Source organism: Leuresthes tenuis, unplaced genomic scaffold (genome assembly GCF_036924035.1).
Source record: "Leuresthes tenuis unplaced genomic scaffold, fLeuTen1.0.hap1 SCAF_20, whole genome shotgun sequence".
In the NCBI taxonomy this organism is placed as follows: domain Eukaryota; kingdom Metazoa; phylum Chordata; class Actinopteri; order Atheriniformes; family Atherinopsidae; genus Leuresthes; species Leuresthes tenuis.
This window is the reverse complement of record NW_027325374.1, coordinates 9,927,227-9,942,229: the sequence shown is the minus strand read 5'-3', so window position 1 is coordinate 9,942,229 and position 15,003 is coordinate 9,927,227. Positions and strand designations below refer to the sequence as shown.

Here is a 15,003-nt window from a genome sequence, read left to right as displayed (position 1 = left end):
CAGAAGTGTGACGTTCCACCATTTCATGAAAATATTAGCTCATCCTGAGTTTGATGGCAGCAAAAAAAAGGTGGCATGGGAGCAAAAATGGCTGGAACAGTAATTGGTACTAAAAAGAAACAGTTGGTGGAAAACTCAATCCATTTTCTATTCTCGCTTCATAACATGCAAACACCAGACAGAAAGAAAACAGTCTGGCTGTGAGGGGACCGCGTTAACTGCCACATCACCATGGAGCCTGCTGGATGAACCCTTTGCAACTACTTTGGCTAGTTAGCAACAGGTCAGTAACACGACTGAGTTTAAAAAGAGCACCTTAGAGCAGCAGAGTCTCTCAGAAGTAACGCTGGGCACATGTTTAAGGATTCTACAAGAAAACCCAGTTTGAGCAGCTAGCATCCTATATCAGACAGGAATGGGACAACATCCATCTTCCAGAGGTCCAGTAACTGGTCTCCTCAGTTCCCAAATTCTGTTTAAAGAAGAGGAGATGCTATAGTGGTAAACATGGCCCTGTCCCAACTTTTTTGAGACACATTGCTGCTGTCAAAATAAAAAAATGCCTCACTGTCAACAATTGATATGTTATTTGTGCGCTAAAGTGAACAAAATACTGGTTAATGTGATAAGCAAATTATTGCATTTGCAGTTTTAATCACATTTTGCACTGAAACCTTTTTAAAATTTGAGTTGAATATCCCATGCACATCCCCATAATAAATTAGGACAAATTAGCTCATAAAACTAATGATGCAAAAAGGAAAAAAGTGTGACAAACTAAAGTAGGTATCGCAATCTGGACCACTTGGTTTCCATTTACAATAATCCAGCCTAGGCTGTGGTGTGTTAAAAATCCTAACAACTTCCGTACTCCCAAAGATAAGCCTGCTATGCACTTACAAGATGGGAAGTGATCTGAGATAGTCTTTCAAAGCAGGCCAGCGAAGCCAAGTGAGCTTCACTGATGTGCCAGCTGGTGGCTTTTAATCCTCTCACAGCCCTCCATTCTAGAGGGTGACCATAGTTTTTCTTTTTTTAATTAAGACCTTACCTGTACACATGAAAAGGCAACTCAGATTAGCCTTTTGATCTGCCTAAGCTCTTTATTACTGTGTATGGAATATGTTAAGATTTCAGCCCAACAATGAATCATCTGTTTTGTGTAAAAGTACGCTGCTCGATGCTCATAACCTGCTCTGCTCTCTGTGGCTGGCAGTGACACCGGACAAAGAGGCCGCACGGATATACGAGAGGGATCTAAGCGGTGTGTACCTGGAGCAAAAGATGATGCCGAGATAAGGGGAAAAAAAAAAGAGCAAAGAAAGACAAGAAGGGAAGGCACAATCATTTGGCTCCTTTGCAGAATTGGAAACTTCCGATAGAATGTAGCACAGCGGAGATTTGTGTGCAGAATATGCGTGGTCAGAAACTCCTCCAACACACCAAATCCATGATACAGATGGATCTGTTTTAATACTTTCATAGCAAAATAAAAAAAATACATAATGAAATGATATTAAAAGCAGACAAGCAGTTAAATCTGTTATTTATTTCAGCCTTCAAGTAAGAAAATAAATGGCACATACATTGATTAAAATATAACACACCGCCTCTATGAAGAATGCCTCTTTGAAAAGGACAATGTTAAATTAAGCAAAGACATCAGGGTGTCATTACAACCTCTACATGCATGTGCTTGTGTTGTCAAGTCACAAAAATATGGGTGTGCACGAGATTCCCTCAAACATGAATATCCAACTCATTTTCAGGTCATTTGCATTTTCTTTTTTGCTCAGTCTGAATCAGTGGTTTGATACACAACAGACTGGACCAAACAGGACATAGAGGCTTCTGCTTATTTTTCTGGTTTTAAGGCAGGATTCATAGTTAAAGCACAGCTTTGCAACCTAATGCACATTAACAAATAACAGGGCAACAAAATACTCTAATGACAAAAGTGCTTGGACTTTAAAGAATACTGTACAGTAAAAGTTACTCTATAGATGTAGGCACGCTTAACAATAATTGGCATGCCTTCAGTGAAAACAATGGTATGATTGTTGCCCTGATCAGGTGACAATGCACTACTTTTCTGAGCTGTGTATGAGGCAACTATTATTTGTTTCCTGACATGACGTCAGTGACATCAGCTAGAGTTATATGAAAACACATTTAACCCTCATCAACTGGTACCAAGTGCTTCTTAATCCCAAGTTACACCAAATATTTGCAGGCAAGGCTGTTTCCAACCATGGATTTTACACTCAGATGTATAATTTTATTCCTGCTGACAGACTGTTGATGCAAAGGCTAGTTGAGCTAAGCTGATTAAAAAGAGAAAGCCCACAAGTTTTATACATAAAAGTCTATTTACAGCTCTTGGGGAGCCCTTGTTGGTCGCTGCTCATTTCTGAGTGAGACCAACACCTTGAGGCTACATTAGCAGCCACTAGCATCAATGCTGCGTTGATGATATATATGGAGAGTAAAACGACATAGCTCTGGTTTCTAAAATTACATTTATGGGGAGATGTTCTACTTTTGTCCTTTTTTGATCACGCAAAATGATACTTCATAGGATATTCATTTCAAATGTGGGAAAAGGGTTGAATAAAAAGATAAATGTATGTGAAATTAATCCCTGTGAGTCTAAATCTAACCAGTCATACGACTGTGACTGTTTAATTCCCAGCGTTTCATCTGACTTTTTTGCTGATAGTTAAAGTTTTTTTTTTTTTCTTTACACCGTCATCTGCTTTAAGCACAGCTCACTTTAGCCCACCTCAAATGCTTCTGAAAGTTGGCCAGTCAGCAAAAAGGGAGTGTGTCAGGGAACTGGGCCTTAAAGAGACAGGAGCTTAAGTGATGCAGAGGGCAAAAATTTGATAAAAATGGATTCTGTTTTTCTTTTACTGTCAATCTTTTCTGGTGGAGCCAAATACATATACAGAGCTGAAAATAAACCTCCTTTAAGGAGAGGATGTTACCATTTCAGGAGGATTTAAAAGAACTGCAGTAAAAAAAACTTAAGCAACACCACTCTGATGTTTAAAAACAGAAATACAAAGACATAAACAGCTTCAAATCTCCTAAAAATTCCTGACATGTTAGTACCTGCATTGTCACTCTATGCAATTAAATGTAAAAAGAAACGGGTACTGCTATTATGCTTAAGGGTTTTAAAATTTGAATAACAGCATCTTGTGCTACACTCCTCCCAAAATCATCCACCTTTCTAAGGTTGAGAAACCCCAAGGACACATTAATACTTAAATAACAGCTTTCATATGTACACGGGGACTCTTCCCAACAAATGCACAACCACTGATAATTGCTGTGTTGTGAGGAAAAAGGTCAGCCCTCGAGAAAAATATCAGGTCTCACAACAGCAAACAGTTGTGACATGCAACCAAAATTGTTGGGTGACACAGTGGAATTTGCTTCTCTCTTTCACAACAATATTTAACTCTTGTTTTGTTGCAATCAGAGCTTTAGATGGCTGTCACAAGTTAGAATTGAAACTGTAACTGGAAAAAAAAAAAAAAAAGAATATTAGTACACATAAATTCTATGTCTATCGTCGCTTAAAAAAGGCACAAAAAAGGAAAGGATATCAACTTCTAACAAAGGAGCAACATTCTAACAAAACTCAACATTACAACAAACTGGTGCTATCACCTGTGACTTAAAAAAAACTGCAATTACCCAAACAAAAGATGGTGTGAAGGCATACATAATACAGGGGTATGTTTTGAAGGCCTAACAAAGTTACTGTAAATGTCTCTTTTTCTGAAAAGCACAGTACTGTTTTGGTGCATTCACAGTGATCTTTTCTCAGACAAACTCCCCTCGGATAGGAAGTGACTGAATGTTTTGCTGCTGCCAGCGGCAGCGCAGCCTGGCCAGTGGCGTGTCCCTCAGGTCCTCAAACTCGGAGAAGCCCAGCTGGTTGAGGATGTCATAAACTCCAGCTCTGGCAGCCACCTACCACAAAAACACAAAAACACACAAAATGTTCATGAAAACGCACAACAGCAGGCCGGGCCTCTTTCTTTGTCCCACGATGACCACACAAACACTTTTCCTGTGAGTGCAGCTGTTACAGTTGAACAATATCCATCTGCTCTGGGTTTAGAAATGACAGGAAGTGGCAGAAAAAGGATTTAGATCCTTTTAGAACAATAGCAGCACCACAATGTAAAAATACATTTTCAGTACACCAAAAAAAAAAAAAAACCTTATCTCAGCTTTTGAGGACGCATTCAAAAGCCTGAAAATAAATACGCCTCATGATGTCATGGTGATGTCATCGGGGAAATGTTAACTAAAGTTTGTGGGATAAAAAAAATTGTGCATAATGGACATTCTCATTACAAATGGTTTAAATGGAATTCAAGGACTGGCATGTACTAAGCACAGAAATTTTCTTTGCAATGAAGCTGCTTTATACGAAATGTAGCCATCAGTAATGGTAACTAAAAGTCAGGACGCATGATGGTTCCAGCATAGTTTGGCATCTGCTCTACTTTAGTTGTGGGCCATGTCAAAATATGCATAAAATCCTGAAATGTTAGTTATTCGAGTTAATGTTATTGGGATTTTGCCTTCTACAGGAAAGACAGAAGTCACAATGGACACATACCTATTTTATGGCTGAGAGAAATTAAATATTATAGTGAATTATTATAGTCTAGTGCAGCAATTGTCTGTACCGCTCATCCATAAAAGTGTTTATTTAACCTTTCCGTTCCTGCCTGCACAAACATTTTACATAACGATTCCTCTGGTAATGGTCATAAGCAGTCTACACTAGACTAGAATAGACCCGTTGTAACTTGAGACCATTCACAAGACATGTCTGAAGTTATGCTGCTGTTGTGATGTCAACATGATGACCAACACAAGCTAAATCCAACATCCCAGATGCTTAACTCACATCAAAAAGGGTCACCACACCAAAACTCTAGATGGCCCATTGCTGCAGATTGAGATGAGCGTGTCATGCAGCCAATGAGGACCTTCTCGTCTGTTAGAATTGAAGCTAAAATGAAAAACATGACTTTCTGCACATGCCATGCAGGCAGTTTAAAAATATCAAAAGTCTGTCTCCACAGCCGGCACACTAGATGAATTGGATAGATGGATGTGAACGTGCCATCATTAATCCCCCTTCAACATACAATCCATGATTGTCCCACACCAGTATGTTTCACAAGTCCACAGAGACGAACGCAGGCTCATTTGTGAAGAACAAAAACCTTTTGTTGTTGGCCGTACATGCCTGTATGAACAAATGCAACACAAGCACGTTTTTGGGAGGAGAACCGTCTTTGATGCTCGTACAGTTTCTGTAGAGAGTTCACACTACAGGGCAGTGAGCTGCAGTGTGGACTGGAAGTACCAACTACATCACACCTGTAACTTGGTAAAGTAATGGAACAGCCTTGGAGCAACACCATGGAAAACCGCTTTCAGTTTGTTTCTCTGGATCTTGAATGACCGAATTTGGATGGAGAGATTTTCCTCGAGAGAGTTTAGTGCTAATGTTAAGCTACAGGTCATGCTGAGTCATGGTCTGCTGTGGATGTGAAACTCAACACGATTCATGGGAAACACCATGGACAACCAAAAACATCTGGACATAAAGCCAAACAGTACAAACAAATCCAAACAAATCTAGACGGCACGGACCTCTCCGGAAAAACTTTTAAAGATTGAATGGCCCATTAGAAGTGCCACAGCTCGCCCAGTTCACTCTGCTGTAGAAGCTTCAGTGTTCTTTGAAGAAAAAGCAAAAGTAAAGAAGATACGAGAGCACGCCAGATTCGGTGCGGAGTTCTCCCTTGCATATTATATTCCCCTCAGTTTGGAGTCAGTACAGATCTGGATGAAGCCAGAGGACATTCAGTGGAGGTAACGTGGCCGAAATCCCTGCCAGTTTAACCTCACCCTCTTCTCACGCGGTCAAGGAGCCTGCAAATTTTGGAGTGGGGAGGAATGTGTGAGAAGCAACGTTTAAAGACTGGCGTAAATAAGGACTTGCTTCATAGTTGCACACTTTCATGCTAAACAAAAATGGAAAAATGATTTTGGTTTGTATTCTTAAGGCTGTGAGGACCTCCTGTTAGTGCAGCTTGAGAAACTTTGTTGGGCTGTTGGGTTAAATGCTGACAAAGACATACGGAAACAATGAACAGGAATAATAGTATCAAGATATTCTTTTCACTAACAATGATTACAGTTTAGCTGGCCAGTTTTTTGGAGAATTAAATACAGGCACCATAGAGAATGGTCTGGATTGTCTACTTGCTGACAATGCAGAGTCAGATCTTACAACAGATCACAGTGGATATCATATAACATAAAACTTTAGTTTTAAACAGCAGCTCAAGATCTTTACTTCTTCCAGCAAACTGCATGAATATATATATATATATATATAATCTTAAAGCCTCTATTTTTCTGTTTCATAACTAACCCATGCAATGATGTGCCTTACAGTACATTTGTGTTTTTCTTCCTGATATATTACCGCAGAGCTCTACAAGATTTTTGATAGGAACAAATGACTTGGTGCAGCACAACCATTAGTCAGTGGATGTGACTCCTTGGAGACACTCTGGATTTGCGCTATTAACCAGGACAACCTGACTCATCCACTCCACCGCCCGGCTGTCTAAATAAGGGATGTGTGAAAAATTGGAAACAGCAAAAGTTTGTGTTAGAGAGGCCTAAGAGAGGATGTTGGTCTGCTCAGATGGAGAGTGATTATATGCAATCACTCTGGAATCAGAGCTTGGGGTGTTGACATCCTGTTTCCATTCTTCTCAAGCATTGTTGAAAAGAACCCGCAACAGAAAAAAATAAACAAAAATCCATCATTTCATATCCAATATCAAATAAGTGGTCGTGAGATGTTTGCCCTCTCAGAGTGGATGCCAGCTCCTGCCAGGTTGGACTGACAGCAGAGTGGATTTCAAAGCTGACACAGACAAGGCCAAGAGAACAGCTGAACTTCCAAAGAAATCAGCTGTACCACTTCTGCAGTAATTTCCACTTCTTCTTTCTCTATTAATGTGGTTTTCGTAATCCTTTCACCACCTCTATGACTTGCTTTTGCGTTGCTGCTTTCCAACACTGGAAACTGTTAGTACAGAAAATGTGAGTGTGTAAAATACAACCCGGCTTACAAACAGCATGTAGGTAAGGATCACATCCTTAATATTTCAAGCGCATTTACTTTTTGTAAATGTCTTTTACAAAAGAGCAAAGGAGGCAGATGTCTGCTAAATAATCCTGAAGGTCTTTTGCAGGGGGGTGATTCATCTGTCTAGGAATGCCCCAAACTGTCTTCTTGACAGAACTTTTCTCTTTTCACATAGTCCTCTCTCCTGCTGTGAGGGCTTACGTTATTTTAATTTCCACAGTGCTGCAAAATTGCTTTGAGCTGTCCATATCTTGAGACAAGGTTTGAAGAGTCAGAATATTTCCAAAGCTTCAAAGTTTACTACACTTGGTCTTTATTATCAAGGACTGTAAACAGGCCAATTAAGTTGTATGATCTTCATAAGTATTTTGACAGCTTAATTCCCCTTTTTCTGGGGAGTGCGCAAAGTGTGCAACTATGAAGCAAGTCCTTGTTTAAACTTTGCAACTCACACATTCCTCCCCACTTGTTAATAAGGAAAGCTGCAGGCAAATGTATTGTATATGAAAAACAAATGTTTACATCTGCACAGTGTAAACCAGTCAAAAACAAATAGAAACCCATCTGATCTCTGGGGGTAAATCGCACCGTCACGCTCACTTTGATGCTCTGCGTTTGTAAAATGTCCTTGAAGTTATTGCCTCATGGCAACAAAACTCTCTGACTGACAGTAAGCAGAGACTGTTGGAAAAACGTCCTTCATGCTGCACTGAAGAGATCACAAATGCCAATACTCATTAAGTGGCTGGAAAGGTGGTGGTGGTTAGGGGGGCCAGGACAGCAAGGAGGCACTGGTCTTTCCCACAGTCAGCTATCTCAAAGGCTGCACATACCGTGCCGGTGCTGGGGACAGGGAGGCCTCTGTGCCACACATCAAAACAGCTGGAGTGACTGATAGGGTACCTCTCTTGCAGGCATCTGTGGTATGCACTGTACACAAGTCCTGCCATTGTGTAAAGGCCAGCATTTTGGATTAGCAAACATGGATTTCAATTCTAATAACTCTTCTGATGTTTCCGCTCAGATCTCACAACGTGGCCATATGACATTAAGGACAATATTTCTCCAAGGTGCGTACAATATACCAGGAAGCGCAAATGACCTCAAATGCTTTTTGAAAAAGAGAGGTATGCGATCAGTCCCCACATTATTTTGGAAAGATTACAGCATACTCAAACATACAGCCAGAGACTCAAAAAGGACCATCTTTACCCATAAAAAGCCCAGCAACATCCCATGTTATAACCCCCTGAAGCCCTAATGTCAGCATCAGAGATTAAGTACTCAAAGAGATGGAAGACACTGACAGCAAACCACAAAATAAGTGTAAAAAAGTTCCCCAAGAAGCTTTGATCACCGCTCTTGCTGAGATCTTTTAAATACTGTATTCAACTGTACCATGGAGAACTAGTGCAATTTGATGCATTCAGACCACATTTGTATGCTTTTACTGTCAGATAAACAAGACATTTTAGTTTGACATTTACTTTTTAAATTGATGAACAGAACCAAAGTTGCTCATTTTCAATAAATGGCAAAAGTTAAGCTCTCAGATGGTCTTTATTTCATATTCATATTTTCTTGACAGGTTGACAGGATAAAATGACCATTCTGTCAAGTTTTTCTGAGAAACTCAGACTTTTGGAAGCTTCTGTGTGTGTCTGAATGGGTTACTGACATTTTGGAGAGCATCCACCCTTTATCCTTTGGTGCATAAAATGGAACACATGCTTATGTATTTATGAATTCCAACTTCCAAGCAAAAGGGAAAAACATATCAGAGACTCCATATCAACTGGCAAAGGCTGCTCCCCAGCATGACTGGAAAAGTGCACCTCTGCTTTTAGTGGCAATAGAAATCAAATTAGTCCACAGATAAACACATGCACAAAGTCAGATGCAGGACAGACTGTTCCACTCAGAGCTGACAAGTTGTGTAACCATGGCATTAAAAGCATGACCAAAGGTGGAGATGACCCCCACTGCCGCCTGTGGCATTGTAGTTTGTCATTACCGATTCTGCCACGGTCACTGGTGATAGGCTACTGATTGTGCCCTGAGGTTGGCTTGGTCCAAATGGTTTGGCTGCTCCCAGATTGTGCTGCAACTGGGCCATTGAATACATCCCAAAGCCTGTGTGGTTGTGGGGATCAGACATGTTAAATTTTCCTCTAAAAGATGACACAGGATAAGACAAAACATGACATCTGGCTGCTCAAATAGCTGTGTCTGAAATCAATCAGAAAAAAAAGATCTCTTTGTGATGACATCCAGTCCCAACCCTAATGCCAAATAATGTGGTTGCCACAGCATCTCTTTATGGAGTCTCACTGGTTTGAATAAAAATCTACTTTTTTAACGGCGGGTAATGACAAGCAAACAATGTTAATCATATGTTGAGGAACACTGTTTCTATATCAGCCAGAGGTACTGAGTACACAAATGCTTCTTATAATTTTGTATGCAGTTAGGTGATAATGTTCTAATAGCTTTTGTCAATAATGCTTTTATATTTTCAGCAAATGACAAAAAAAAAGAGTCATGACAATTAGAAAAAAACAAAACAATTATATATAGTTTTGGGCAAGCTTTGAGACATCAATTGAACTATATTGTTTGCTACAGCATCCTTTGCTGTCAATTTTAACCCTGTGTGTGTGTGTGTGTGTGTGTGTTGTTTGAGTGTGCAAAACAGAAAAAGAGGAAAAGCTCTACTCTATTGATGACATAGTTAAAGGCTGAATGTATATCAGACACAGAAGAAATAGAAAGGTGTGCAACTTTCAGTGTGTTCCGATTGTACCGCGACAATGAGAAAGACATTCTGCAGTTGAATTTTCTAAATGATCTCATAAGTGATGACTGTTTTCATTTTACTTATGGTTCAGGAAACACTGACATTCTTGCCACTTCTTTTTTTCCACCGACATTGCAACAGTTTGCACTGCAGCATTTATCCATCTCATACGACCTTAACATACAGGGCTCGATTCAAAGAGAAAATGCCATCTCACCTCCCAGTAACACTTTATCTTCTCACTCTCAGCCACATACTGCTAATGTATGCAGCATGAACATGTGAGAACCACAGAAAAGGGGGCCAAGAAAAAGGCAGCGAGAAATGATTAACGCTGGGCTACAAGTTCAGACTTCTGCCCACTTACACTGACACTGTATCAAAACACCTAATTGTGAGTCCAGATTGTACATGGAAAGACAGGAACCTGCCATGGTGACTATGCCTATCAGGTGTCCAGCTATCACATAAAATTTGATTTAATTAATGCAACAGCTCCATCAAATCGCAAGCTCTAAACAGTAGAGTAATACATTTACATAAAGAAAGAGACTATTTTTTTCCCCATGGAAGAAGAGGAGTTTCAGTCAGCATTGGTAAAGAAATCTTAGCAGTTTTCAGGCACATTTATCAACTTGAGCCGGATGATACAAATACGATCATGTTATCAGAGACAGTATGGGGCAAGGATGTGATGTCTGAGGCCCCACCAGTCAGCTGTTAATAATATGCCACAAGTCTCACAAGCGGCATACTCGAATGTACAAGAAAGATCAGCTGTTGTGCCACTGAAAGAGGCTAAGCTCTTTTGTACTTCCTTTCATTTAGTCTTTCAATAAAACACGTTTTAAAACGTGTTGAAGAACTGATTCAGAGTTCAAGGTGTAATGTAGCAGGATTTATTATTCCATTTTTTTTTTCATAGTTTTGGAACTAGCGCTGTGAAAAGTACATCTGGCTTCTGAGCTTTGAGATGACAGAATTTATTGGGTAGAAATATTGTTTTGTGGTGCAGGCCATTTCAGAATAGAAACTTTGTGGGCATAGTGCAGCAAAATGATTTACTAAAAAGCAAGTAGACCTAAAATAAGAGCAACATTCAGCCTTTTCCACAACTGAAAAAAGCTCTGGATGGATTAAATCTATTATGGTGTCATCTGAATGATGCTTTCCATTCAACTGACTGAATCACCAATACGTTTCTAAATGGCAAAGGATGTGAGAATATATATGCCGGCGTACCTAAAAGGCATAATGTATTAATACACTTGTCAAATTAGGCCCCTGGTGTTTCTTGATGTAAGGGACAATTGGCAGAAATTGACCACTTTTAGGCAAATTGTACAAAAAAAAGTGTGTTTATCATAAAAGAAGCTCAAGGGTAAGGATTTTCAGCAGTAACTGTAATACAAGGAAATGGGCTAAAAGAGGCTGACTCATTATTTAAAAGGCCGAAGAGACACAATTTAGAGAAGTAGATAAAATTGTTTATGCATTCAAAAACAGTCTCTTTAAAACAAATAGGTAGTTTGTGCACAGTTTGTATTCACTAAGGAGACCACATAAATACAGCTGTACAGAAGAAATAAAGTCAGTGGATTTAAAGTGAGAGTTGAATGTGCGTTTTGAGATCAAACTATTGAACTAAATTTAACTTAACTGAATATAATGATTATTATAAATATATATAAATATAAATATAAATTATTTTTTTTGCAGCATAAGATTAAAGATTGTGGAAAAAAAACGTTCTAAAAAAGCTGAAGAAGCCTCTGACTGAACACAACTCACTGTTTGATCAATATGTTATGTGGGTGGTGTGCAGCATTGTCCACTATGCTAAGAAGCTTTGGAGACATTCTTAGAGTCCCTGGCTCTGATGTGACTGTCCCAACAGATGGCTGCAAAGCTATCCACCAAAGAAATTATAGAACAACAACACTGAAGAACCAAGGTTTCCTCAAGACGCACAGTCTGTTCTCCCCTCTTGAAGTGTTGCTTTTCCAGTTCAGTCTGTTTTCCAGGTGAACATCCAAGTACTTAGTGCTCCACCAGCTCCACCTCTTCTTCCAGGTTAGAAACAGTGTTTGGCTTATTCCTAGTCCTCCTATAAATCCATAATCATCTTCTTTTTTTGTTTACATCTAAAATGAGGTGACTATTACCACGATTAATGAACTGTTCCAGAGTGAATCATCTATCAAAAGGTGGGGGATGGGCTCCAGCTGCCGTGCAACACTAAATTGGACTAAGTGGGTATAGAAGATGGATGGATGAACGGTGCTCTCACAAAACATGATCCTCACAGTGCTGCCCGTTTTGTCCAGATGAGAGTGGGGTTGCTGAAACAGGTGAACGATGACATCTTTAACACTACTCCCAGAATATCAAGCCAGCTGTAATGGGTCTTGACAGGTGATCACATAACTACTGAGGTGAGTCAGTTTTAGTTTCTCCCGGACTTTCTGATATGACTGCAGACTGACTGCTATAGACAAACAGGCTTAAGGGGGAGGCAGACGAAATTGTACGATTCTTCATACGTTCTTTTGAGCTTAATCCTGATTTTATGTCACGAAGTAACTTAAAGACGTCTGTGCAGTCTTGAACATTTACTGACGCAGTTCACACCATCGTGGTGTAAATAATTCCAATCAGCTCTGTGCATGTATACTCTTAAAAAGACAGTGGTCCGGTTGAATGAAACTGGAACTGAAGTTTGACTCACCTATGCCTGTAACCATACTGAGTTGGTTCCTGATGTAGGGGGAAGATGCTTTTGAGGCTGTGTTAAAACCAATTACTGACGTTCAGGATGACACAATAGACGTGTTACAGGGTGCTGTGGATTCAGGCAGTGTGTGATGGATATGTAGCAGGAAGAAGGCCAAAAGTATTGATCTGAACTGCACCAGACCTCTATCAGTCTGGTAAACAATCTCCTCAAAGACTGATCTTTTTTTCTCCCTGACCACACATCTCCCCACAATGTTCTTCTAAAATTTGTTTTCCAGCATTTTTCTCACTTCCTTTCTCTCTTATCGTCTCTTTCAACTGTTTCTGCACACTCTCAGAGAACTCCCCATCTCCCTCCCTGAAGGCTCTCTGCTTTCTGTTCAGCAGCTTTTTCAGTTCACTGGTGATCCAGGGCTTACTTTTGGGTGAAGAACCTCACTGTCCTTGTGGGGGCAATACTCTCCATACAGAAATTAACATAGTCTGTCAAACACTCAGCAATGGCATTGATGTCACCTCCATGTGGCTCACAGAGTGCATTCCAGTCTGCGCCTTCAGAGCAGAGCTTCAAAGTTTCTTTAGCTTCCTGAGAAAGCCTTCTCATCCTCAAAGTCTCTGCATCTCTACGATTTTCAAGGAATAAATACGTTTTATTTCCTCTGGTGAGGCCGTTGACAAACTGGTGGAAAGTTGGAAATGCAGCAGAGAAGGAGATGTGGTTTAAATCTCCAGAGATTGCCATGAATGTATTGGAGTGTTGTGTTTGTAACCTGGCAACCACTGAGCTGATGACGTCACAGATAGTGTCATCAGCTATCTGAACTCAGAGCTGACAGTTCCATGTCCTGGATACTGAGCCTCTCCTTCACTCCTTCAGTGACATGTTACACTATCTGTTCTCAACAAGCAGTGCGATACCTCCACATTTGCTGTGTCTCTGTCTGTCAGAAAGCCAAGTAGAGTCCAATATATGCTCCTGGAGCCATGTCTTGGTGAAAACACAGTACTGCATTCTCAATATTCCTACTGTGTCCTCATTCAAACTCATCCATTTTATTTGCAAGCGAGCTCACATATCCCATGACAATTGTGGCAAGAGCTGGTTTAGATTTACTCCACCTATTTCTCTATCTTGCTCCAGCCCGACAGTAGCGGCATTTTCTCTTCAAGTCATCAAGGATTTTGGGATCCCATTCAAATCATTAGTTGGGTTTTAGAGAAGCTCAGTCCGCTGCATCTGTAAACAACTCTTCTGTTGACATGGTTACTCAACATAACAGATTTTAAAAGTATCAGAAGTACGAGCACGACTTCTGAACAAATGCAGAGAAGCCTTTGGAAACTGTAGTTTTTTACATGAAATTGCATGAAATGGTAATTGAATGATTTTCTACTGCATGAAAAATACATTTGTAAGTGTGTATCAAAGAGTTTTGTTGGCTAACCTAACTGTAACCAACATTCCGTGCTGTAATAATGACTGTTAATTAATGACCTTTTTCAATTTGGACATTTTATGTTGTAACTCTAAATGAACCACTGTTGACACTCTTTGACCAGACGGTAATTACTTTAGTTTTTGCTCGTTGAAGGTTTTTCTGTACGTATAAAAGTAGACATGCTAGCGGGTTACCAACAGGGTAAGAAAGAGACATACCTTCTGCATGACCTTTCAATATGATAAAATATTTACCATGTTTTCTGTTGTCCGTTTTAAAGCAGAATGTCCCTGTCCCTTGGGCACACGCCTGTATTATTTCATGGCATACCTGGGACATTAGAGCCACCCTGATGCACCACATATATTTGCTATTCATAACAGGAAGAATGACTGCACATATTTCTGTGACAATTGTTTTCACAGCAATTGTTCCAGTCTATTTTGGAATTCTGAATTTTTCTTTGAGTTTAATCTTGCTGTATAATAACAAAGAAGGAAGAGATTTTCATTTGGGGCTCTTGGGCGTGTTTCTCCAGGCATTCCTCCCCGGCTTTTTAGAATAGATAATAGATTTGAAGCAGCAGGCCTGGGCTCATATTTTACATTAGCTTTGGATCGAATATAAATATATTTACAGTATTTCATTACATTTTAAACTCCTTCTGTGGCTGGCACATTGATCAGAGCTGAATGTGCATTTGTCAACCTGCCAAAATGCCTCACATTCTTATCATTATGTGAAGTTTTAATTGTGTGCACGTGTGGTGCTAGGTACCATTTACAGACAACTCATTTGTTTGGAATGCACATAAACCCTCAACT

At 39.9% G+C, this 15,003-nt stretch overlaps 1 protein-coding gene across 7 annotated transcripts in view; it reads right to left on the bottom strand.

Moving 5' to 3' along the window:
* Positions 1–1,529: 1,529 nt before the first annotated feature.
* pald1a (phosphatase domain containing paladin 1a) overlaps positions 1,530–15,003 on the bottom strand; it is a 57,551-nt gene continuing 44,077 nt past the window's right edge. For all 7 annotated transcript variants that reach the window (XM_072373208.1, XM_072373207.1, XM_072373209.1 and 4 more), the window contains exon 20: positions 1,530–3,984. In XM_072373208.1, the coding sequence (XP_072229309.1) occupies positions 3,835–3,984 (150 nt within the window). In that variant the 3' untranslated portion in view covers positions 1,530–3,834. The remainder of the gene's footprint in view (positions 3,985–15,003) is intronic.